The following is a 27,021-nucleotide window of genomic DNA, read 5'->3' as shown; positions in this document are numbered from 1 at the left end:
TGTCTCATTTGGGGAGGCACATGTTCTGTACATGTATGTCTTGTGCATACTTACCCTAATAAAAAGTCTGAACAAATACAAGTAATATATGTGTTTAGAATAGAGGAAAGAATTTGAGTTGTACAAGAAAAGAGCATCCTGCCTCCCAGTGAAGATGTGACATGCTGGGATTAGAACATGGAAGACATTGGTCAGTGTTCCTGAAGTTCCTGACAATACTGGCTTTTCATGTTATTTATTGTTTAAAAGTGTATTGTAAAGAGGACTCTCGTGTTTTTACACTTTCACAAGTATTGTTTTAGTGATACAGGTACTTCAAGTCATTGAAGATGACAAATAGAATCTTGGCTGCTAATTTAAGAGTCTTTCTTTTCCTGATGGATTTGATATCTGAAGAGTTAGAGCAGTTGTCACATGTGGAGAAATGTGTAAAGAATGATAGCTGGGGTTGAGACTGAAGGAGAATTTGATGCCTGGAAATGGCTTTCGAAGTTCTCTCTTCTCTTAGCCTGCTGTGCTCTTCCCATGCACTTTAGAGGCAGTAAATTATGTTGTCATCACATTACTTAGCTCTGGCTTAGTAACATGAAGTCTTTATACTGGGAGGAATCTTTACTGCAATAATCAGTTAGTTTTTATATCATCTACATTCCTAGGCAGCATCTGATTGTGTTACAGTGGCTGGAGTAACACTTGCCTTGTTTGTTTAGGCTCTCCGAGAAGCGGAGCGTGCCAAAGAACTGAAGAGAATGCACAAAGCTGTGCAGAAGAATCTACCACGGCCCTCAGAAGTAAGCAGAAACGAAATTCATTGTTAAAGAACAAAAATCAAAAATAAAGGCTTTAACCATTATAGGAGGAAATAGAGTCTAAGGAGATCATGAGAGAGTGAAATCTTTGTTTGACTATGCTGATTTACAGGAAACTTCCCCAGCAAAGTTGTCATGAGGTATTTCATCTGCACAAATGCTGAGATTGCTGCATGTGTCACACCACAAGGGATTTTGGCACCTGTTCTGCGGGGTTTAGCTGATACATAAAATTCATACTTTTGAGGAGATCGATTAACTTAATACTGTCTTTGGTGTATATGATATTTACAAATGTCTTTTTATTCCTGGGCAGGTTAATGAAACAATACTGAGACCCTTAAATGTGGAACCACCTCTAACAGACTTGCAGAAAAGTGAAGAACTCATAAAGAAAGAGATGATCACGATGCTTCATTTTGATCTTTTACACCATCCATTTGGAGAACAGTTTACTGGTAAGAAAGGGAAAGGCCCAGGATTTGGAAGCAACAATGCAGAGCATATGGCTTACTTGGAACAAAATCCTTATGAGAAGTTCTCCAAAGAGGATCTCAAGAAGGTGAGAATTGTGTAGCCTGAGAAGACCTAAAGTCTCCTTAAACCATGGTTCTGTAATCTTGGGGAATGAAGGTGGGTCCAAGCCTGCACAGAATTCAGTTGGGAGGTCTCCAGAGGGTTGTATGAAGATCTGTAATCATAGAGTTGTTGAGGTTGAAAAAAGACCTCTAAGATAATCAGGTTTGATCATTAACTCAGCACTGCCAAGCATTAAGGATAAGTTAATAAGTAAGGATGATTTACATTCACATTCTCCTTTCTATGAGCTGATGTTAATCTGGGCACTCAGCAGAATGATGAGGATTCTGTATTTGCCCATAGATATTGTCATTTGCATACAAATTTGAATGTGTTGTCGTTGCTTATAGTTTTAAATAAGGGTAAGAGCAATAATACCCCAACAGTTACCAAATTCTGCTTCACTATTTCTGTAAATTGTTGCTAAATCATTGAGGCATTAACCAGGTGTGATACTCACCTGAATTTCCTTAGTCCAGAATTATGAAACATTTTCCTCAAAGCCGTGCAGACTAAATAGGACAGTGGTAGTCAGTTTATGACATGGAGCAGCAAATCACGTTGTTTAATTATGCTTGACAAGCTTGATCCAGGTGATCTGTGCTGGTGCAGAGCCTGCTGGGCTGTGGCAGCTGATCTTACAGCCATACTTGGTCCAGAAGTGCTGAACAGGCAGATTGGGTCGTGGCTGGCTGCAGTGAGTGGGCAGCCTGGGCACCGTGTCCTGTTTTGCATTGTAATCCCAAGTTAAACAGCAGCCCTGGACCAGGGTTCCAGTTCAGGATGTTCATTTATTTAAGCAGCTACAGATGTTGCCTTTTGCTGCCAAGCAACAGATAGGCAATTCTGTGGTTTAGCTCTTTCAAAGAGCTTCACCTGTGAAGCTGTGCCAGTAACCTTTGACCAAATGCCTACAGAAATAAAAATGAGAGAAAAGGACAAAATCACATGCTACCAGGTTGTCTGTTTCTCTAGACTTGTCCTCTGACAATACCTGTTGTATCTCTACACCTAAGTCCCATATTCCTTTAAGGTGACTCTAAAGATACACAAGCAGATCTAAAATCCATGTCCTTGACCATATCTGACCAGTGAATAGAGAGCCTAAAAGGAGAAACACTGAACAGTATGTACTTCCAATTTGTTGTTAAATGAAAAATTATACTTAAAGATTTCTTACCAGAAGTTAAAGATGGAAAATAGAGTTAGATCATGAATTTCACTGCCCTGCCAGTGTCAGATTGTTCCCTTAGGAATGTTCTCTGAGTGCTTTCTCTGGTTGTTTTGAAGTACAGTGAGAATCAGGTTTGCTATCACTTCCCTTAGAGACTATTACACGGTCCAGTAGTTTTTGTCTGGAAACTTTCTTCAGAATCCCTGGAAGTTTTGTCTCCTAACTGATAGGCAGAAGTTTTTTTGCATCCCTGCTCCTGCTTATTCACTAACATTCAGCACAGTATTCCCTCTTTGTCTAAAATCCAGTTCAAACCAGGAAGTTTTCCTGTATCTGTGATCTCATCTGGGGCTTGTTTATTTTGCTTTACTTCATTTGTTTTTAGAACATCTTCTCCTAAAACCGTTTCATAAAATACTCCTTTCTTTTCCTGATGTGTAGTTCTCTTTTGGGAAGGATTAGCAGTGATAGCAGTGGTGCTGGGCATGGTGTGCTGAACTCCTGGAGCTGGGGAACACTTCTGGTGTCACAGCTAAATAGCCTCAAGTAGTTCTTCACAGTGTACTAATCTCGGCTAATTGAAATGTATAAGATTTAGCTTTGTCACATGTGGTTGGGTTACTCCTGTTTTATCTGTCTTGACCATCAAGGACAGGTAATTAATTTTCCTTTCCCCAGTATCTGTGGAATCATCTAATCTGGTGATACCTGAATTTCTACCTGGTCAGTGTGCAGTTACAAAACATAACATCTGCTCACAGTAAGATACCTACTGCTCATAGGGAAATTTGTGCTGCACCTGTATCTCCTGTTGAAAGAGAGGACATGGACATGTTCTTATAACCAATGAAGTCCAGATTGGCAAAGACATTTTACTTTTTTAGTTATTAATAAAATTGGAAGGACCTGGGTGCCTGTAATTTTACAAGCCACGCTCTTTGTCAGAAATATTAAGAGTTGTGAGAACAACAAGTATCTTTCCAGTTCTTTGTAAACTTTGTAAACTAAACTGGAAGCAGCAGAGTGCTCATATCTCACCAGCTCTTCAGCCACAGAACGTGTTACTTACAGCCAGAGTTGTATTTCCTACAGCGGAGCTTATGCAGCTCACCCGGGAATGTTTAGACTTGACTTTCCAGGTTGTGTGGGGAAGGGCAAGCAAAAGGAAATGAAAAGTGATTTTTGTTTCATAGAACAGCTGCTTCTGTCTGTACAGTTCTCCCTCCCCTCAAGGTCCCTGCTTTTATCTCTGTTCTTCTGCTGCAAGAAGTATCTTGCTGTGCCACAGCTTTCATTAGCCATGCCAGAGTGATGTCAAGTTTGGCCAAATTATATAAAATGGGGGATAGTTGTGCTGTGAAGAGCCTTCTATCTAGCCTGGGTTTCATTTATAATCCACAGCATCTGTGTTCGATTTCATAGTTAGCTTGACCTGATGGTGAGCTTTGAGTTTGAAAAGCTGCCGCCATGAATTGCACACTGAAGGTTTGAAAAGAAGAGGAATTTCCTTGTATCCTGTGTATTGTAACTGCAGTTTCTCTCATCTTTTCCAACAGGCACAGGATCTACTGGCACAAGAGATGGAGGTGGTAAAGCAAGGAATGGGGCATGGGGAACTGTCAAGTGAAGCTTATAACCAGGTGTGGGAAGAATGTTACAGCCAAGTGTTGTACCTGCCTGGACAGAGCCGCTACACAAGGGCTAACTTGGCCAGCAAAAAGGACAGGATAGAGTCACTTGAAAAGAGACTTGAGGTCAGTGTCACTTTTTTCTGCCTTCTGCACCTCCTTATTTCTTGAGTTTCCTTGTGTTTTGGGTTTTTTTCTCTGTAGGAGTTCAGTCAAGTCTTTTGAAGGGATTAATTTGAAAAGGTTGTTAAGAATTCTAGGGAGTTCATTTTTTTTTTTGAGACACTTAAACCAACTTCTCTCATCTTCCTCCTCAAAATATCCCCACACAGAGTACTCCCACATACAGTTTCTGCACTATTAGCTGGGACACAGTTCATCCACTTTATTCTCAGCTGGAGAGAAGGTCAAGTTCTGCTGTCTCTTAATTGCATGTGGATTTTTTGTTGTTTTCCTAATCTCTGCTGTGAGTGGATCACATCTTTCTCATATTGTACGTTGTCCTTGATTGTGGCCAGTATGAGGAGAAACTTCAGAGAAAGATACTTAAAAGAACCATCTCTGTCCCAAAGCTCCTCTCAAGTTCTCTTTCCAACTTAAGATTTGGTTTCTGACTGACTATTACATACATGAAGGTTTAGATAGTCCTGAATTCCTGCCAGGCTGGCATCTTCTGCCAATTTCAGTGATTCCCTGCAAATAAGAACAATGGATGTTTGTGCTCCTATTCCACTTTATCAGACCCTTTGACCCTGATTTCCCTTGCCCAGTCACCTCTAGATTTTCACCCAAAAAAAAAAAAACCCATAGAAAAGCCCAAAAACAGACAATATTCATGATAACATGTAAGCTTGTTTGAAATGGTTTCTTCCCACAGAATATGTTTTTTTTGACTTGCAGTAAGTCATTAAATGTTTTTTAAAGTACCATTTTAGCCTAAAAGTCTCTCTAAATTATGCAGGTATCAGATTATTTTTTTCCATGGTAAAAGGAAACTTTTTTGGTAAAGTTTTTCTGTATTTGACATCAACATAGCTACTGTTGCTAGAAGTAAACCTCCCCAAACAGCTGCTACCCCAGAAATAGCATGAGAGGCCAGAGAGGCTGAATTTCATTTGGTTCTTATACATGAAATACAACGTGAGTGTGTGTTTTGTAGAGTCTGTCAGTCAAGAGCGTTGTCCAGGTACAGATCCTGCAGTTGTTAGCCAAGCTCTTGGGCTGGGAGCAGTTCACCTGCGTGTAGTCTGGTAGTAAGGGTTGAGTATGAGCTGCAGAGCCCTTGTCGTGCTGCTGCTCACCCAGCAGAGAGCACCATTGCCCTGTCCAGCTCTGCCTGACAAGCTCTCACTTGATCTGCTTTCCCAAACCCGGGTGGGAGCTCAGCAGCAGCCTGGCCCTGCATGGCAGCAGGGCCCGGCGGGCAGTATGCCAGCAGTCGGAGGGCTGCACCTAATTTGTGTACAAATGCTTTTGAAATTTAAATATCTTAGGCCCAAAACGACATTAGAAGGGCATTATTAAAGTTGCAAAGTCAAACAGTCCAAGTTAGGGAATGCACGAACAGCCTTAATTTGCCTATGCATATGCTTTTTGAGACAGTCTTTAATTTCATGATTACAGCCTAGTTTTTCCACAGACTCATTTACTGCACAGGGTGGATGGTACTTGCTTAATGAGTAGCTCTTGAATATTTTGTTTTCTCTTAATTGTTTGGTGTGTGGCCCTGTGCCTTTATCCCGTGCACTGTTTCTGCAGTCTAAATTGGTTACTTCTGTGTGGGCTTTCTTGTGCTGTTGATTTCTGTCCTTCTCTTCCCAATATTTGAATGAGTAGTTGGTGGTGGAATGCTTATTAAGGATACTGAAGCAAAATAAGGTCGAGTTTATCATTCATCAAACTCGTGTGTGTTTTTTCTAAGCACTCGTTGCTCTGCAGTCACAAGACAGTCACCCAGAAAGCAAAATGTGAATCAGAGGTCTTGCCAAAAAAAAAAAATTGGGTTTCATTTGCTGCCAACATTGCATGGGACTCTGTGAAAGACACCAAACAAAATCCTGTTAGCTGTGTCCCATCAGGCTGAGGAAGATGATCCTGCCCCTCTTCTCAGCCCTGCTGAGGCACATCTGGAGTGCCATGTCCAGTTCTGGGCTCCTCAGGACAAGAGAGGCATGGAGCTCCTGGAGCGGGTCCAGTGCTGGGTGGCAAAGATGATGGAGGGACTGGAGCATCTCCCTGAGGAAAGGCTGAGGGAGCTGGGGCTGTTCAGCCTCGAGAGGAGACACAGCTGAGAGGGGCCCTCATCCCTGTCTGTTCCTGTCTGCAGGGAGGGCTCAGGGCAGGGCCCAGGCTCTGCTCCGTGGGGCCCAGCAATGGCACCAGAGGAACGGGCAGGAACTGATGCCCAGCAAGTTCCACCCGGACATGAGGCAGAACTTCTGTCCTGGGCAGTGACTGAGCCCTGAACAGATTGCCCAGAGAGGCTGTGGAGTCTCCCTCACTGGAGATATTCCAGAACTGTCTGGACACAATCCTGTGCTCTGGGTTATTCTGTTTGAGCAGGGAGGAGGGACCAGATGAGCCACTGTGATGCCTTCCAACCTGACCCATTCTGTGCTGTGATCAGTCACTGCAGCTATGAGACTCTGGCTAATACAGCTACATACCCTGGGACCTCAGAGTGCTGCTGGATGAGGCTGATGGCTTGGTGCACTTCCACACACAATCCTGCTCTCCCATTTTCCTGTGTTCCGAAATACCACCCCTCAGTCCAGGCAGGCGCCGGGGTCAGCAGAGCCCCATGACTGCAGGTGCAGCGAGCACTGTGCTGCCTCTCACAACTCACTGTTGTTGAGTGCACGTGGACTCTGTGCAAAGTTAAATTTGACCTGAAAATCTCTCCCAAGTGTGTGCAAAATGCAGTTTAGTACAGCTCTGTGGCCTGACCCTAAAAGGTCCTTCCTAAAAGCAAGATCTACATGTACAGGTTTTTTAAGCATGGGTCACCTGCTGAATCATTTTTAAAACAACAAATAAAAAGCATAGCAGTTTAATGAACAAGTGAATATGCAATGAAAAAAGCACTGATTTTTTTTCCTAACCCATTCTCAGCAATGAAAAAAACCCACCTTCATTTTAATGTTTTTCCAAGGAAAATTGTCTGAAAGCAATACGAGTTGAAACAGATATTTTAATGGGAAGTATCAGACAAGCTTAATGAAAAGCAGGGATATTAGCTCAGCTTTCAGTATCCCAAGACACTTGCTTGTACTCTTAACTTTCTTTAAGAGAAGAGTAGAAACTGTAAAACAGAGTTTGCCAGCAACAGCAACTTATGTTGGTCAGTTTTGGGGGCTGCTTCTTCCCCTTTATAGTGCACTAAGATCATTAGTGAAAAACCCACGAGAGTGTAGTGATGTCTGGCACAGCTGCACATGGGGAAGCCACTGTCTATAGTTCCATATGGGACTGCTGACACGCTGCAGATCCTGTGCAAAAAAATCAAGCTATTTCTGAGTCTGTCTTTGTCGCTCAGAGATTCCTGGCTGGATTGATGGTGTGGACACACAGTCATTTTCCTCTAATTGTCCTGTTCTCACTTTCTGAGTGGTTTAGTCATGGCAGCCTATGTTGACATGACATTTATCTTTCTCAAATGGATGCTGATATCACAAACAGATTTGTGCTGTTATTGATGAACTTGAGGAGGCAAAGTGGAGCCGTTGTGGAGAGCTTCTGTTTGGCTGGGTATCCTGTCCAGGCATCATCAGTAATGCACAGCTCAGCTGTAGTTCTGATGTTGGAGTGTACTGCTGTGTATTAATAATACTTTTCATTTCTTTGTTTCGAGGGGTTTGGATTCTTTGAATGTGTTGCTTAATGTGGTTTAGGAGTGCTACAAGATTAGTATGTGAACTTTCTTGCATTACAGATAGGGAATTTGAGGTCCATGCGAGTGAATCCCTGTGACCTCAGTATGTGTCTGTGGTACACCTCTAGATCTGTGGAATTTTCTGATCTTTCCAATAGTTTCTAGAAATCCAGAATATTTTTTCAAGGCTAGGCTACTCTGCAGAGCAAGTGATTTCAGAAATTGGAGTTTTCTGATGTGTGCAGTGGTGTTCAGTAACTGCTTCAGTTCTCTGCAATATCTTTTGCTCCTTTCTCTTCCAAACAATATATTTATAAAGAAAAGCATTCCTACTAACATATGTTAACTAGGTTTATTTATTTCATTATAAGATTAAATGAGACAGTATAGGCATCTATTTAACAACCTAGTTGCTTCCCTTTGTAGTTCACAACATAGAAACTTCCTGTCATCTTTACTTTTCCTTTGAAGATGGTTAATTGTCTTGGGTGACTGGGCAAGTTGGCTTGCAGAATACAAATACTTTTGCTAACATTGTGGTAGTTAACATTATCATTTCAGTTGATACTAAATTATAAACACTATTGGAAGCCTATAGAGGAAATGTTCAAGATAAACTGTATATGCAAAATATAGTAAATTATCTAATTTTTGCAGTATCCAAGATACATCAGGGTGGTGATTTACCAAAGTGTTGATTTTTGCTTTTGATTGCAGCCCAAGTCCTCCAAATTAGTTCAGATTAAAAACAACTTGTTTAGCTGGAGTTTCATGGGTTACACGGTACACTCTGCTGCAGTGTGTATCACTTAGTTTATTGGAGATTGTATTTGAATTTCTCTCTAGTTTATGTGCTTCTAAAGTTTGTGGTTTCTTTTGCATTTTCAGGTGTGCTGGTACTAAGAAAGCACCTGGAGAAAATAAGAGATTATTTAGGACTAGGAATAGAGAAATTACTCACAAAACTAAAATATGGTGAAGAAATCCTGAGTCACGTTGCTTTTATGGTCACATGTTATTTTGTGCTAATGTCTTGCCTTTGTGGAATACACTTTTTTTAATAAGATCTGTTGGGAATATAGTTGGCAGAGGATCACAGCAGAAAGTTATCAGGAGTCTTCACTGTCAAATTGTTCAGAATCTGGTAACTTAGCATGCTTAGAAATAAAGTTCAGCATTGACAAAGCTCTCATTGCAAAGGCCTTTGCACTCCCTCACTGTTCAGAATTGACTGCTGCAGGATCACTGTGGGGCTTCTGCTGGGATTGAGAGCAAACCAGGCTCTTTGCCAGCTCCTTTATTGCCTGGGCTTCCACAACATTGTCAGCCTCTGGAAGAGGCTGGTGCAGGCACTGTGGGTGTTCAGGGGCAGTGTTTGAAGGTAATTACACTCTGCTGGATGCCCTGTGACCTCACCAGACACAGCAGTAACCTGTGTTTGCTTATGGTTAATCAAAGCTCCTGGCATTGGGTGGGTGTTGCTGTGTGTGATCTTAATGCAAGGTTTTTCTTTCCCAGTGAGTGGTAGAGAGTTTCCCAAAAAGTTTAGTAAAAATAATCAGTTTTTCATCATAAACTGCTCTTCTAGACATGTTTCTGCTGTAATTGAGATGGGATCATAGAATCATTAAGATTGGAAAAGACCTCTAAGGTCATCAACCTTATACCACCACCTTGTTCACCTCTAAACCATGTCCTCAAGTGCCATAGCCACACATTTTTTGAACACTTTCAGGGATGGTGACCTTACCACTTCCCTGTGCAGCCTGTTCCAATGCTTGGCAATCCTTTCCATAACAATTTTTTTTCCTAATATCCAGTGTAAACTACCCTGATGCAATCTGAAGCCATGTCCTTTCATCCTGTCACTTGTTACCTGGGAGAAGAGGCTGACAGTACAATCTCCTTTCTTTGTAGAGATCATATGTGGGTATCACTCATAAAATTGCTGGTCTTAGAAGCAGTTCCCAAATAAAAATGTTTAAAGTGGACTTTAATGTCATTGCTGTAGATCAGCAGTGACTGCTGGCTTACACAGTAACTTTTCTAGATTATTCTAGTTTTAGGTAGTTGGATGCTGTGAACTTCTGTGGCAACACTTGCTTTTCATATACTGTGTTGTCTTTACTCAACAGTCACACCACCTCATGTTATGATGTTTGAAGATAAGTCATTATAATTTCTGGCATATACTTCAGGGGGAGCATGCTCTTGGGTCATTAGATTTGTCTGTGAGTAGAGAGAATAGCATTCTTCAGATATCAGTAAGTCATAATGCTATAATGATCCACATGGCTAAGTACAATATAGGAGTTTACCTGGGGCTTCCCTGTTAAACTGGGAAAAGGCAGCTGGTCTAGTTTCAGTTGTGAAGTTGTGGTTGCTTGCCAGCAGTGCCTTAAATTGAGGATTTTTTTTAAGTGAAAAACTTTGTGTGAACCCAGTCAACTAGAATTCATTTCTTGCTTTTTCATGTCTTAACAGCCACATGTTCAGTCCCTCTTTGCCTACTCTGATCCTGATCAACACCTTTTCATGATCCTCATTCTCTCTCATACATTAAGTAAAGCACCTTTCTGGTGAGGCCAGATTGGGCTTGGATGTGGGCTTGGAGCAACCTGGTCTAGTGGAAGGTGTCCCTGCCCATGGCTGAACAGTTGGAATCTTGATCTTTCAGGTCCCTTCCAAACAACCCAACAACCCATTCTCTGGTTCTGTGATCTTCAGTGTCACTGCAGAAATGTGAAATTGTGTCAAGCCCATGGAGTGGTTTCAGTCGATGAGCTGAGCTAATGTTTAATAGATTGAGGCCAAATTTTTCTACACTGGACATGCAATTTTGGTTTGATACTAACTCCAAGCCTCAGTTTCTAGCAGAGTTGACTAATCTTTTACTAAATTAAGGGTAACTAAGGCAGGGCTCTATGGAGAATTTTGCCTGGTCAAACTCTAGACAGATGGAACAGTGTCAAGCCAAAAATGGAGAATTCTGTCCAAGAGCTTGGAACTGAAAAGGTATTTTTAAGTAGAGAAGTTAATGACTTTTTTTTTAAAAAACAGGTAATTGTTGAGTGCACCATAAGCTTGTAAAGGCAGGTGACCCCAGCATGGCCAGAGGATTCTGTAGTGTTGGGGTCCTCGTTGTGCCTGGGGTGCTTGGAAATGTCTGGCCTGGAGTACGAGCTGCTGTCAAGCTGAGCGCGCTCTCGCCCCAGCCACTGCAGCTGAGCCAGCACGAGCCAAGCTCACAAAGCTGCCATTCCAATTAAGTTAATCCATCTCCTGCCTGCAGAACTGAAATGGGGAGGGCCACATGTGGGTCTGAGGTGAGGAAGGAAGTTAAGTAACATTTAGAGTAGTCCTATGTATGTTCCAAGAGTACCCTGCTCAGCCGGCGTAGCTGAAGCTGGCAGAGGATTGCCCTGCACAAGTGAGGCAGCTTTGTGATGATGTTGATTCTCCAAGGTCACGGAACAGGTTGGTTTACTTTGACTGTGGCTCTCTGCTCTGAACATGCAGCAGTTTTTCTTCCATGTTTGTTTAATCCATCCAGCATGATTAGGAAGATCAATTAAAAGACAAGAGAGCTTAATGCCGTTCAGGGATTACCAGAAGCTCCACATTAAATGGAAGGAAAACAAACCAGTCAGTACAGGGAAAAAGCCCTTGGAACTGAGAAGGGGTGTCCTCAGTAGACCTGGTGAGATGAGAACTCTGAAAATGCAGTTTTTAAGGCACTTGAGCTCTTCCTTCTTCAGGGTCGGTTTTTCTTAAATTTTTCCCAGTGAATGTTTGTTCTCATAAGGAGTCCTTCCCTGTCCTTCGTTGTCCTTAGTTAAACCTTACAGCTAACGTCCTGTCTAAAATTTCCTTCCCAAATTTAAGTCACTCTTCCTTTCTCAGGGGCCGTAAGAGCAGATTAATTTTTCACAATGAGCTTTGTGATATTTAAAGCAGGGTGTTGTGTCTTTCTTCTTTTTCTCTATTTTTGTTCGGCAGAAGAAAAGCAAACAAAAAACCCCTGGTTTTCCAGTCAGTCTCCCTTTTCTAGATTATGTTTTATAAACCTCTGGTTATGTCTGTTGCTCTTTTGGCTCTTTTGTCTGCTGCTTGTTTTGGTTTCTCTTCCTTGGTTCTCTAGTGCAGTACTGAAAACTGAACACCACTTTACAAGTCATGAGGGAAGGCTTTTACATCAGAGATTTGGGATGGGATGAGGCTCCCACACTTGCCTTAACATCATATATCATCTTACCCTGTGTCTGTACATGCTGTTCTCATTTTGCTGTAGCTGGTATAAAAGTCAGCAGAACCAAAGCTGGCCAAGGAGCAGTACAAAATAAATAAGTGGAGAAATCTTTCAAATGTCTTTGCTCTTTCTGTTAGGTTCAGGGGGAAATGGTTGTCAGATTTTACTCAAATCTATTTCTTTGCTTTAAGCAAATAATGTAGACTACTGTTTAAACACACCTCTTCATAACTGCTTGGAATTTTTAGTTTGGTATCTGAGCCTTAAAATTTTATGAAGCTTGAACTGAAATTATATGCAGTTGTTGGCACTAATGCAGCAGTCAGCAATTTTTAATAAATAGTATTTGTTACAAAAGCTGAGACCTCCTTTTGACCTTTTCGTAGTAGGTCCTAAAATTTTGTAGTTGGGAGGGAGGGGAAAAGGTGGTGAGTGTTCACATTTCTCCATAAGCAGAGAAGGAAGAAAGGGCTGTTATTTCTGGTTTTAGATACTTTTCTTTTTCCCCCTTTTCTTACTTTTTTTTTTTTTTACAGCAGTGAGGCCTATGATAATCCAAGATGGACAAGGAGCTGAGTAGAAAAGCAGTACAGCAGCCTATAACCTAAGGAGCTCTAGTAGTTAAGAGTCCAGTATCCAAATGAACTCAGAAATATTAAGTCCAATTCTCATTGTCTAAAAATTTCAATAGTGCTTAAATAATCTGGATCTGACACTATAATAAGTGTTAGACTCGAACTGGCTTTGTTAAAAGCTTTAAATTTAAAAAGGCTGTATTATATCTAATACCTTAAGACAGTACACACTTAGGGTGGGATTGAACTACCTGGTCTTGGATAGCAGTGTCTGTACAAACAGGTTGTGCTCCCATCACAGTCGGTGAAGAGCCTTTCAGTGGGGTGTTTAATCTTGTCCCAAGGCCCTGGATCAGATGAGCCATGCCCTGCCCTGGAGTTACCAGTTTCTCTCCTGATTACAGAAAGACCTCCTGTGACAAGGTCAGGTGTTGGTGTCTAAAGCCAAGCAAAGTGAATCCCAGCTGAAGAGTGTGAAAGTGCGAGACCAAGCCAGTACTGCCACTGCTGTTGGTGCTACTTGGAACATGGGGGTAATTCAGGTCTTGTGACCACAGTGCCCTGATCCAGTCCTTTTCTGTATGGTGGAGATAGAGCTGATAACTGTTATTTATGTCCTCATGTACTCAGTGTTTAACATTTCTTTAGAAAATGAGGTTGTTGAGAGATCATAGAATCACAGAATGGTTTGGCTTGAAGGGGTCTTAAAGCTCAGCTTCTTCCAACCCCTTGCCGTGGGTAGGGACACCTTCCACTCTCCCAGGTTGCCCAGAGCTCCATCCAGCCTGACCTTGGACACTTCCAGAGATAGAACAGCCACAGCTTCTCTGGGCACCCTGTGCCAGGGCCTCGCCACCCTCACAGTAAAGACTAAGATCTTCACTTAGAATGACAGAACACTGGAACTTCTTTAAATGGTCTTTTTTAGCCTGCTCTGAAGGATGACATTGTGATGGGAGTTTCATTTCACACCAGCCGCACTCTACGTTGTCTGTAATGCTGGGAGCAACATGGACAATTGAACTTTGTTACATTAGGCCTCTGTTGCAAACAAAATTCTGTTTGCCTGTGCATCCATCTATTCCATGATCTCTAAATGTCAGTGGCCCTCAACACACATTTTTCATCCAAGAAACTCTTAGGGTGGAAAATAGTTCATTGGCTGCACAGCTGTATTTGTTGTTGCAGTAATAGCATATTATTTACCAGTGAAGACATTTAAAGCTTTCATACTTTTCCATCAGAGAGTATCCTCACAAATCCCTAATCTATTTATTTAATTTTCTCTAGATTTATATAAATATTGAAAATGAGGCGCCTTTCTGTATGCTTAAAGCACCTTGGGCATAGCTTAAGTCTACATTGCAAACAGAGTTTGAAAAGCTTAGCAGTCTGCATCTCTCGCCCCAGGAGCAAACTAGACAGCTCAGAAAGTCAAATTTCTCTTTCACTCACCCATTAACAGTTTGCTCCCTTGACCATTCACTTTGTTTATCTCTGCACCACCAACTAAAACTGTTCTAAATGAGTGAATAAATTGTTAAGGAGTAGGAGGACATGTTACAGAAGCCTGCAGCTGTGTAACAGAGGGTACTTCAGTACAGTTGGAGGGCTGGAAGGTTGATGAAATGCACTTTGCAGTAGTTTGGTGTGTTAGACTGATGGCTGGGGGTGTCTGGCTGACTGTAGTTACCACTGTGAAGGGCAGATCCCTTTGCAGTAGTTCCTTACCAAAGGAGTTCAGCTTCACTGGTAATAAATGATATAATATATTGGGTAATTGTAGCAATGAAAAGGTTCTGCTTTTTGGTTGATCATTGGTAATTTCTTTGTATGTGAGAATGTTCACCAGCAAAGCTTTGATTTTTAAAGAAATGAGGCAAGGGTTGGTGACTCAGACACTGTGGTTCCAAGTTAGCCTTTTATATTTTAACACTTGAGAAACTTTCGTATTTTATTTCATGTCCTGCACTAATATGTCATTAAGTGTGGCAAAAATCAAAATCTGAGACGTCTGATTCCTTTTTTCTTGAGCTTGGCATTGTTCACACAATCCTTTCTGAAAAAAAGGGTTTTGTTTTAGGTTGGTTTTTTTTTTCAAGGAAGAAAGTAGCATTAGGAAAGCCTCAGCAAGGAACCTTATGTCCCTGTTTAGAGATGTGAGCTGCTGCACCCCTCCACAGTTGTGCTCAGTGCTGGAGGCCTGTGTTCTGTCTTGGTTTCACAGGATCATAGAATGGCCTGGGCTGGAAGGGACCATAGGGCAGGGACACCTTCCACTAGCCCAGGTTGCTCCAAGTCCCATCCAACCTGGCCTTGGACACTTCCAGGGATCCAGGGGCAGCCGCAGCTTCTCTGGGCAACTTATGCCAGGGCCTCCCCACCCTCACAGGGAAGGATTTCTTCCAAATATTTAATGTAATATAATCTTCATCTTTAGGCCATTTGTGATTGAGATTCAGTGGTAAAGATTTCTTTGATGCCTTCTTCCAGGCTTTAAAAATTCTGATGGCTATTTCATGCTTTTAGTGGTCATTTAATTTTGCCCCAGGTGTAAAAATACACAAAGGCTTCTGTTACCTTTGCTATTTATAAATGTTTTATATAACATTTATAATATATTAGCATTAATATCTTCAGTTATTGGCATTGTGTCCCAATTGGCAGAATTTTGTAATTTATGTCACTTTTCTGTTTATGGATTTTGTCTGGATTACAGTTTTAGTGATGTATTATGACTATTATAAAGGTTTTAATCCAGAAGTCTGGGTTGTTGTAAAATGTGCAGTATGATTTTTTTAATAGAAATCAAAGAACTTGATCAGCTCAACACAATTCCACAGATACATTTTTACTACTTTTTTTTTTTTCCTCTTGACTTTTGAGTTCTGGCTAACTAAAGCAACTCTTGGGTTCCTTCTGGCAGATCAACAGAGGGCACATGACCACTGAAGCCAAGAGGGCTGCCAAGATGGAGAAGAAGCTGAAGATCCTCCTTGGTGGTTACCAGTCTCGAGCAATGGGGCTCATCAAGCAGCTGAATGATTTGTGGGACCAGATCGAGCAGGCCCACCTGGAGCTGCGCACCTTTGAGGAGCTGAAGAAACACGAGGATGCTGCGATCCCTCGGAGACTGGAGGTGAGATTCCAAAATCCAATACCTGAGGTCAGACACAGACACCTCATGGAAAAAATGTTTTTACAAGGCACAAGCTCTGAGTTTCACAGCCTGAGTTGGTATCAAGTTTTTAATGTTCTCTTAAAATTATACTTTTGGCTTTTACCAGATTCATCTGCCGTTTACTTTGGTATCAAAGATCCTGTGATACACATATTAGAGGCTGGGACTAATCTGGCAATGTGTTCTTTAACTTTGGGGTTTTTTTATTTCCTTATGTGGTTTATTTTATAAGTCTTCTGCAATGCCTATCAGCAGAAGTTCCATCTGTCTCTTAATTTGGTTTGTTTTGGTTTTAATTACTATTAGAACTTAGGGTAAATGTAAAACTTTTCTAAAATCTCCTTCTTCCTTAAAAGTTAGAAGACTTACATGCTGGTGTATAGCTGAAATCACTGCCCTGCAGCCACTTTCCTTAGTTTAAGGATCTCCAGGATATTCTCTTTTTATTCAGCTACCAACGTAACCCTATATCAAAACTCAGTCCTAGGTTTGAAGCAATGCCAGCCTTTCTTTCCAAGGAATAAGTTTTCACCTGAGCACAATTTTTCTTGTAATGTTTTTTTCCTCCAGAACAGAGGCTTCCCAACCACTTGCTCTAAAAAAGATAAAATACATCAGTTCTTAAAACTGATTTTGCAAAGATGGTTTAGAAATGCTGATAGATGTGTCTACAAACTCAGAAGTGATTCATTGATTTAGTGAAAGATAACAGTTAAAACATATTAAATCACTTGATGGCTACTAACAGCACCTGTTTTTAGTAAATGGCAAGGTTCCAATTTGAAGTCTCTCCTTTTGAAGCATTTGATCTTAGCTGCTGTCAAAAACAGGGTGAGATACCTGACATTTGCTGTGAATCTTGATACTTTACATCAACTGAGTTTTTTTACATTTATATTTAAAATAAGTCATTTTAGCATTGTCTTGTCTTAATTTTGAGCTCTTCCTCTGGAGGAACTAAAATACAAACTTTGGTAATGATCTTCATGGGTGTGATTGGTGGAAAGCTGACTGGTTCCTTAATGATATTTTCCTTACAGTGTCTGAAGGAAGATGTGCAGCGACAGCAGGAGAGAGAAAAGGAGCTCCAGCAGAGATTTGCTGACTTCATGTTGGATAAAGAGACTTTTCAAGCAAAGTATTAAAGCACAAAATTCTGTCACTGATGTAACATTTTTAACGTGTGCAGATACTTCTCCAGCAGCTTTTGCCAGCAGTTGCAGAAATCAAGTGTAGTCTGCTGTTTGCATCTTGTCAAGTTTTGTTCCTTCAATGGACTATTCCAAATGCTCTAGGTATGACTAGCTCTGGCCAGTGTTAAAAATGGGATTGAAATGTACAAAATTTTATTGAAAGAAAAGAAAAATCACTCTGGTATGATTTTAGCCATGTCTTCATTTGCTAGGGTTATCACATCATTCCTAGTGTTTTATCAGTCTTAAGACCTGTAAGATACATACCTGCATAAAATAAAATGAATAATGTCTTTTGAATAAACCTGGAATGTTAAAAAACAATGAAGTAATAATGTCTATCTTTTAACTAAAACTGAATCTTCACGTGTCCCAGCCCTCCCTTGTGGTTATGGTCTTCCCTTCCCCCTGCTGCTGCCTTTATTTTCCATGACTAATTAGCACTAGGAATTACCTAGTACCGGTGCAGGATGGTTGTTGTCCAGGTAGTAAATACCACGTTCCCAGCTCTTCTTTGTGTGTGTGAAGAAACACTCCCAGCTTTATCCAGGTGCTCTAATGGTCATGCTGGCATAATCTCTCCATGCAGGAACAGAGTAGGAGTAAGTTTTATAAAGATGCCCTGCATGGCCTGATGGAACCATAGATTTCAGCAGAAAATGTACTGTTAAATTTTCTAAGTATTAATTTTTATAAATCATCTGCTTTGTTGCCCATGGTATGGGATGGGAAAGAAGCTCCATATTTGCCCCTCCTCTCCTTTCACCACATCTCAACAGGATTTAATTGTCTCATTGCTTTGTCCTGAAGGGTAAGGATGGAATTAGGGAAAGGCAGGAATGCACAGTTTCCTATTTCTTTGAGAATTTCCTAAATTTCATCCAAAATCTTAATCTGAGTACTGTTTAGTCAGACTGTACTAAGAACCATAGAATGGTTTGGGTTGGAAGGGACCTTACAGATCCTCTCCTTCCAACCCCCCTGCCATGGGCAGGGACATCTTCCACTATCCCAGGTTGCTCCAAGCCCTGCCCAGCCTGGCCTTGGACACTTCAGGGATAGGGCAGCCACAGCTTCTCTGGGCAGCCTGCACCAGGGCCTCACCACCTCACAGGGGAGAATTTCTCCTTAACATAAAATCTAAACATTCTCAGTTTGAAGCCATTGCTCCCTGTCCTGCCACTCTGGTTCCTGACAAAGGGTCCCTCTCTGGCTTCCCTGCAGGCCCCCTTCTGTTCCTGAAGGTCACTGTGGGGTCTTCACAAAAGCTTCTCCAGGCTGAGCAGCCCCAGTTCTCCCAGCCTGTCCCCATAGGGGAGGTGCTCCTATCCCTGGAGCAATTTTGTGGCCTCCTATGGACCTGCTCCAACTGTGCCATGTCCTTCTTACAGTGGCCCCCTGGCCTGGAGGCAGCTCTGCAGATGGGGTCTCACCACCCAGCTCATGTTGAGTTCTTGTCAACACTTGGTTAGATGTTACCAAGTAAAATTTTGTCAGCTATTCCCAGCGCTTTTAATACAAGTATTTGCCACAGGCATCTCACTAGAGATTTCTATCAAAATTAGGTTTTCTAAAAATAAAAATATGCTCTCACGAGTTTATTTTTGTGGAAGTGTTTGGGGAACTTCTTCAGGGATCCATCGTACTTCCAGCTCCTGCGCTTTGGGTCTTTTGAGCTGTGGCTTCTGGAAAGGCACAGGGAAAAAGGCAAAACTGTTGTTAACAGCACAAAATTTAGCAATTAAATACACCCAGTAACATGCATCATGCAATTTTGCTTGCATATATTTGAAATTTAAATGGGGCTTTTGCTGTTTGAATTTTACCAGATTGCAGTGTCACTTTGCTTCAGCCTTGGGAGTGTTACTGGGGGACACTGTCAGGGTTGTGCCTCTGTAGCTCTGTCAGTGCCATCCATGAAGATCAGTGATTACCAGATCTTTTTAAATGTAACCTGGCTGAGTCCTACTGATCACTGACAGGAGTAGGGACACAGCCAGCCTTGGAATATCTTTCCCTATACTCACCAGGACATCATTCTTCTGAAGTATTAATGCAATTATAGACTACATTCTTCTAGAAATGTGTTAAATATTAAACTAAGCCAGAACACATCTGGAACGAAGTATTAAGCATCAATCTTGTAGCATATGGGGTATTTTAGCTTGGATGGTTATACCCAAAAGGAAAAATCATGGCATATCATGTCAGTTCTTGTGGTTGTGTGGTAGCTGGAGATATTAACAGAGAAACCCTTGTAGGTTTACCAATACCACAACTACAATTGTTTCCTTTCTTTTTAGGGTTGCAGCAGAGCCTCTTTGATGTGTCCTGTATTTTTGACAGCTTCGGAGTTAGACAGGTATTCAAACACTGCCTTAAATTGTTTAAATGACAAATTCAGAAGGACTGAGCCTTCACAAAAGACTTTTCTTTCTTGAAATGCATGCAATTAACCAGTCATTAATTGCAGCAGGGAAGCATTTGTGGTGTGCAAAGCAGCAGGCAGAGGTGGTTGTATTTGAGAAGTACCTGCAGGAGGTTTGCTCAGGTTTTTTTTGCAGTACAGTTTGTTCACACAACACTTAAGTTCACAGTTGCCTCTGTCTTTAGTCAGAGTTTTTGTTCTGAAGTTTCTATCTTAATAATGAAAGAAAATGAATAAAGTCTCTTTCCTTTTAGCTTGGCCGTGCTGTGCTTTAGCTTTGTACCTGCCTTGAGCTGCCTGCTCCAAGGCAGCCAGTCTTAGATCTGCTGAAATTACCCCAAAAACTTCACACAGGGTGCTCTGCTCATGGGTCTGCTGACTCCAGAGGGGTGTGAACAGAGCAGCAGAGCCTGGTTAAAACATCCCGAGATCATTCAGGTGTGGGATCTTAAACTGGAGTGCTTAGGAAATCTGTCCAACCAAATTTGGATGCTGGTAGATGTCAGTGCTTCTAGCTGTGGGTGATGATGGAGCTTGGGCTTGCCTGATCTATTTCTTGAATTTAGGCCCAGTTTGTGTCCTGAACATCACTCCCTGAATCTCCTTCTAAATTGCTTTGTAGCTGAATGCAGGTGTTTGATGGACACAAGTGACCAGCACACCTTGACAGCAAATTTTTATTTTAAATTTCTGAAGCTGGCCACTGATTTGGTCTTTCTTTCCAAGAACAATAATAAGTATAACCATAAATAATGCAAACTCATGAACACTTTGCTGCAGTGGGCAAACTCTAACCTGACTGACAGAGGTGGGATGGGGGTTGTGCTGTGTGTGTTAACAATTATTTTGAGAATTATTTAGCGTTCTCCCTGAGAAATTCCTCCATTTCCATTCAGCATGCCAAGATATATCTGCAAGCCTTTAAATAATTTCAGCTGATGATTTTCTTCCCTTCCTGGAATCAGACTTGGCATCTACATATTGGATCAATCCCATAGCTGGAGCCTGCTTCAAAGCCTGTGGAGTTGATAAGGCTGTCATTTACTTCAATTGAGTTGGATTCAGGTACCTGGGAAAGCCAAAGGGACTAAATTATAACAGCTGGGTGTCTCCTCCGTACCCAGCAGATAACAGAAGTCATGAGCTCGAGGTAAGGGGGAGACTCCTCAAAGGCACAGGCGGTTCCCTGTGAGAAATCCAACAGAGCTGGAGCCAGCTCCTCCAAACATGGCAAATCTCCAGAGAAATAAGCACTGTGTAACACTTGTAATTAGTCACTGCAGCCAGCAGTGGCCAAAACACACCAGAGTTCTCTGGCTGCCTTAAAAAGAGACTTCAGCGCCAACAGGAGCATCTTGTCTTTGCCTGTTGCTGCTTGTTTGCCTTTTGCACCCTTGTTTGCTGGGACAAGCGCTGGGGCAGCGCATTTGGGTTAAGATATATATTGTCCAATCCCGTGTACAGGCAGACATGAGTTGGGCCACATTTCCAGGTCGGAAGTGCAAGTGAAGGTAGAAGTGGGGCAGAATAGTGGGTCCAAAGAGGGACAATGAAGCTGGGGAAGGATCTGGAGCACAAGGGAGCAGCTGAGGGAGCTGCGGGGGGGGCTCAGCCTGGAGAAAAGGAGGCTCAGGGGGGACTGTCTCACTCTCCACTACTCCCTGACAGGAGGGTGCAGCCACGTGGGGGTCAGGCTCTGCTCCCTGGTAACCAGTGATAGGGCAAGAGGAAATAGCCTCAAATTACACCAAGGGAGATTTGGATTGGCTATTAGAAAAAAAATTCTTCACTGAAAGGGTGGTCAGGCACTGGAACAGGCTGCACAGGGAAGTGGTGGACCCACCACCCCTGAAAGTATGCCAAAAACATGTAGATGTGGTCCTTAGAGACGTGGTTTAGTGTTGGGCTTGGCAATGCTAGATTAATGTTTGGACTTGATGATCTGAGAGGTCTTTTCCGATCTAAATGATTCTGTGATTGCTTCTGTCAGAGGATGTCCCACTTCATTGTCTGCCTCAAGTGAGTGTGAAACATGGGCTGCGGTGCTCCAAGGCCAGTAGCTGACATGAGGTAACTACCCACAATTAGCTCCCTGACAGACTCAGCTGGATCCGTGCCCTTGATGAAAGCGCTGGAGATTCATTGTTTTTTGTCATCATGGCCTGAACATAGATTTCTAAATAAAATGCATCACAACCCATGTCTGAACTTTTGTTTTGGCTGCAAACTTGCTAACAGTATCATAAACCAGTGTGTGAACTTTGGCTTGCCTTCAGTATCCTCGGTCAGTGATGTTGCTGGAGAAGAGGGATTATTGTGGTCTGGACTTAATCTGCCTTACATTCATCTCTGGAATCCAGTTTGCAGTTATCTTCCATAATGTGGGTTCAAAGCAACACCTGTCTCGCAAGCAGGATTTAAAAGTGGAGTATCAAATAGCATTTCCCCCATTTTCCCAGCTGAGTGAAAAGCACATTGAAAAATAGCCAGATACTCATCTAAAGGCAAAGTGTCCCTGTAACCTATTCCAGACCTATGCTCTCTGCCTTTCTAGGGCTCCAGCTTCTACCTTTCCTTACCAACACAAAATACCTGGTTCTGCTGATCTTGAAGACTTGCACTGACATTAGGAGTGAGATCATACCCTGAAAAAGACTTCAAAAGACGCATTTGACCCATATCTAAGCCAATGCAGCCCTGTATCTCCACTAAGTACACACAGTTGTCTCACTCTTTAAAAGCTCCACACTAGGCATTTTCGAGACTTTAATAACTTTGAAGCAAAGGGGAGTAGCAGTGGATGAAAAAAGAGGAGCTTCACTTTTTTGGTTGCATGCAGGCCTTTAGGTGAGTCATCTCCCCTCCAGCAAGTCTCATTAGCTTTTTAATGTATTTAAATGAGGTGGCTTTAACCAATTCCTGCTGCCTCAGGCATGACTGTGATGCACACAGTAGGTGAAAAGGTAAAAGAAGTGGGTATGAGCAGCGTTTCACAGCATCACTTCTGCTGCTGGTGTGATTACTCATAGTGGGTTTGATTGTTTGCCAGTTGTTGGGGGGCGTTGTCTGGGTTTACTGTAATTTATTGAGAGATTCCTTAGTGTCAGGGTTAGAAAAGTCTTGCTTTCAAGTCAAAGGTTTTTCACAGATCAGATTAGGCAGGGTCTGCCTCATTCGATGACTTTCAGGTTTCCAAGTTACAACCGTGGTACCGATGGGTTTGGATTCCTCAAGGATTCCTCAAAGGAAATGCAAGTACATCTTTTAGGATCATTTATGTGCATCAAAAGCATTTACGAATTGCGATGCAAGGAAACACAGACTATTTTATTTATTCACTTCATACATCAGATCTTTTGCCAAGTACGTGCTACTGGTAAATGCCTCACAGGATCAGATAGGTGTGTGTGTGTTAGGTTCCCCTCTTCTCCTTCTGCTCCCTCTCCACTCCCAGGATAGAAATGTGGGGTCTGTTTTGTATAATTATCAGGCCAGTAGCATTTTTGAGTGTGTTATGCAGCTTAGGTGAGACTGTGGCCCCAGTGAATTCAATGGGAGATTTGGCTTCAGCTTCAATGGAGCTGAGATTTCCTTTCCTTTCCTCTCCTGTCTGTATTTGATGAGCCTTTCTGTCCGGAGAAGAAAGAGATCCTCTTCTGAAAAATAGTCATGAATGCTTAATAAAGCTGAATGAGCCAGCCAGGATTACGTTTTTAGCTCTATAGCCAGCAAAATCTATTCCAGAACTAATTCTGATTAAAAGAATCCACTGGTTGAACCTCAGACACAAAGGCACCCCTGGAGTAATTCAACTGTATGATATATTTATTTCTTAAAAAAACCTAATTATTGCATTGATCTTTGTAATATCTGGCTCATGTGTAAAACTGATTTCAAAGCTGTCTCTCTCTTATCTATAATTGTTCATGAATTATCTTAGGTCTTGGGCAAGACCATCACTGTAACTGGGTCTTAAAAAAAAGTGAGTTTATTGACTTCATTAATTAAGCTCCATGGCAGACCATAAAATAAGTATAAATAGAGGTTAAATTATTCCTTAGATTGTGTTCCCCCACTTTTTTTTTTCTTAACTCTGACCAACCAAATCAATCTCTAGCACAGAACAGGCTTATCTTGATCTCTGCTCCTGCCAAGCACTTCCAAGGGTCTGGGAAGAGGTAGGGTCTTTCATTAGACTGTATAGGTGGAGAACACAGATATTTACAAAGTCCTGAACTCTGAAACTCACCTCCCTGTTCCAGCTGGTTTATTCAAAGATATTCTCCCTTCAAACTGCTGCTTCTACATCCTTAGCTCATCCTGGCTCCAACCTCGAGGATTTTTGTTCCCCATTTTCCTGGGGCTTCAGTTGAAAATAGACAATGCTGGTCATCTTGCTTCAAGTTTAGAGGAAAACAAGACAAAACCAGGAACAGCAGCTTGATGGGGACACCCATGAGGTGTTTTCACCCCACATAATAAATGGTTGGTCATTGCTTTAGAGGGCCCTGAGCAGTTTCTGTCCCCGTTGCAGCAGATGTTTAGTCACACAACTGTGTCATTTCACCATGACAAAGTGCCTTTCTGGGGGAGATGCCAAACTTTCAGCCCTGTCATGGATTGGAAGGTCTGGACCTTTGGTCACACTTTTGCCAGTCCCAGAGATCAACCACCCAGCAGTGCTGTGTTGCCTGGAAAGCACCCAAAATCTGGTGAAGGCAGAATTTTTTGGCTCTGGCTTCCTGCCTGGCCTCTAGATAGGAAGGTGGGAGGAGCTGGCCATTCTCTACCTCATGGAAGGATTATAAAGCAGGGAAAAAATTGTATTTTATGTATTTCATGCTTGTTAAAGCACATCCTGTGGATTCTATAGAATCATAGAATAATTAAGTTTGGAAAAAACCTCTAAGATCATCAAGTCCAACCGTCAACCCCACACCACAATCATGTTCACCACTAAACCATGTCCCTAAGTGCCACATCCACACAATTTCTGAACACTTCCAGGAGTGGTGACTCCACCACTTCTCTAGGCAGCCTGTTCCAGTGTTTGACCACCCTTTCCTATGAAGAAATTTTTCCAAATGTCTAATCTAAACCTCCCCTGTGGTGCAGCTTGAGGTCATTTTATTCTGTCATTCTTAATAATGTTGCCAAAGTCCAGGAAAAAAAAAGGGGTCCTTGCACCTACAATCAATATAAAGTATCCCACCTAATCCTAAATCACATTAAGCTGGGGGTGAACAAGGATGTGGGCGAGATAGAACAGTGAATTTGATTTCCTAGCAGGTCCTGTAATGTGTTGTTAGCAGCAAAACAACTCCTCCAGCTCCACATTTAACTTCCTTTCATTGCAGATGCCTTTTGGTTAACAGCAAGGATCTGATTTAATTTTACAGTTACCCGGTGACCACAGGACGGGGATTGTGCATCACTAGAGAATGTGCAAACGTCTGCCTGCCTCCCCTTCTTCCAGCAGGAACGAGGCAGTGCAGGAGCGTGGCCAAGCCCATGTGGCTGTGACTGTAATTGAAAAAACTGCTGAATCAGACAGAAGGACAAGGGTTCACGCAGGAACTTGGGCCAGGCAGACACATGTCCTTGGAAGCACCAAGCAAAAAGTGACCACAAATAGTGGTGTGGCCAGGAGAGGTCGAGAGATGTCAGCTGGGTTGGAGGCACCTTCCTACCTTCGAGGACAGTGGTTTACATCTTCCTCAGGACAGGAAGAGGAGGTGCAGGCATGGATCTCCTCACTGGTAACCAGTGACAGGACCCGAGGGAATGGCCTGAAGCTGTGTTAGGGGAGGCTTAGGTTGGATATTAGGAAAAAGTTCCTCACCCAGAGGGTGGCTGGGCACTGAACAGGCTCCCCAGGGAAGTGGTCACAGTACCAAACCTGACAGAGCTCAAGGAGAATTTGGACAGTGCTCTCAGGCACAAGGTGGGCTCCAAACCCAGCTCAGGCATCTGCTTCAGAAGGCAGTACGCAGCATGGATCAGCCTTTCCCCACCCATCCCCTTGGTTCAGGGAGCAGGAGCCCGGGAACAGCTGCACAGCGGCTGAGAGCCTGTCACAGCACACAGCTGGAAGCAGTTTTCCTGCAGAGGCTGAGCACAGCTTCCAAGCCCCAGGGTGGAAGGAGGATACTGCAGGGAAGTGGGACAAGGCAGAGGAAGGGAGGGAGACAAGGAGCTGTAATGAAGTGCACACATGTGCATGTGTGAAGGGACGACCTGACACACAAGACGTGTGCCAGCAAAATTCATAAAAATAATGAAAAGTGAGTCCTGATGCTTCTCTGCTCATGTAACACGTGCAGGGCTGACCTCAGATGCCTTCTGTCTGGCATCACCATGCTCCCAGAGATGATGGGACTCAGGTGACGTATTTGGTCTTTGGCCATCTCTGGCTCAAGCTCCTCATCAGAGAACTTGGCCCAATAAAAAAACAAGGGAAGGGACAGGCACAGCTGGAAAAGAATCATCATCATCATAACTCTACTGCTGAGCGGTGCCTGGACCAGGAGCTGCCCAATTTTGCAGTTTAGCAACAAGGCACTCAACTCCTCTTCACCCCTTCCCAGGCCAGGCAGACAGGAGCCCTTCGAGGCAGAGGTTGGGAGACTCCAGTCGGGTTTGTCTTTGTTTATGATATCCAGTCACTGTAAAATGAAAAGTATCTGAGCAGTCCTCAGGCCTGGGTGTGGAGTCCAGAGCTGCTCCCTGCTTGCTGGCTGTCCCTCTGTGGTCACAGGGAGCTCTGTGCAGGGCATGGCCACATCTGGAGCAGCTGAGGGCATGTGGTCTGTTCAGCCCTGGGAAGAGGGGACTGAGGGGACACCTCGTTGTAGTTACAACTTCCTCGTGAGGGAAAGAGGAGGGGCAGCCACTGATATCTTCTCTGTGGTGACAGTGACAGGACCTGAGGGAATTGCCTGAAACTGAGTCAGGGGAGGTTTAGGTTGGACATTAGGAAAAGGTTCTTCATCCGGAGGGTGGCTAGGCACTGGAATAGGTTCCCCAGGGCAGTGGTCACAGCACCAAACCTGACAGAGCTCAAGGAGAATTTGGACAATGCTCAGGCACAGGATGGGATTGTTGGGTTTGTCCTGTGAAGGGACAAAAGCAGGACTGAATGTCCCTTGTGGGCCCCTTCCAACTCAGGATATTCTGTGATTATATAATCTGTGCCAGGAAACTAAACCACACCTATCCCTGTCTCTTGCATGGAGTATGTCCATGACCTTATTAAATTGGTTCTCCCAGGATGATAACTATGTCAAAAATTTTCCCTGGTCCCTGCTAACATCTGAGGAAAGCTTAGGAATCCA

At 42.7% G+C, this 27,021-nt stretch overlaps 1 protein-coding gene across 1 annotated transcript in view; it reads left to right on the top strand.

The window, feature by feature from the left end:
- The window catches only part of CDC5L (cell division cycle 5 like), a 31,153-nt gene extending 13,570 nt beyond the window's left edge, over positions 1-17,583 (top strand). The window contains exons 12-16 of the mRNA XM_069011776.1: positions 711-791; positions 1,126-1,371; positions 4,119-4,316; positions 15,812-16,024; positions 17,107-17,583. Of these exons, the coding sequence (XP_068867877.1) occupies positions 711-791; positions 1,126-1,371; positions 4,119-4,316; positions 15,812-16,024; positions 17,107-17,211 (843 nt within the window). The 3' untranslated portion in view covers positions 17,212-17,583. The remainder of the gene's footprint in view (positions 1-710; positions 792-1,125; positions 1,372-4,118; positions 4,317-15,811; positions 16,025-17,106) is intronic.
- The last annotated feature ends 9,438 nt before the right edge of the window (positions 17,584-27,021 follow it).

Source organism: Aphelocoma coerulescens, chromosome 3 (genome assembly GCF_041296385.1).
Source record: "Aphelocoma coerulescens isolate FSJ_1873_10779 chromosome 3, UR_Acoe_1.0, whole genome shotgun sequence".
NCBI lineage: Eukaryota > Metazoa > Chordata > Aves > Passeriformes > Corvidae > Aphelocoma > Aphelocoma coerulescens.
This window is presented reverse-complemented; position numbering and strand designations above follow the sequence as displayed.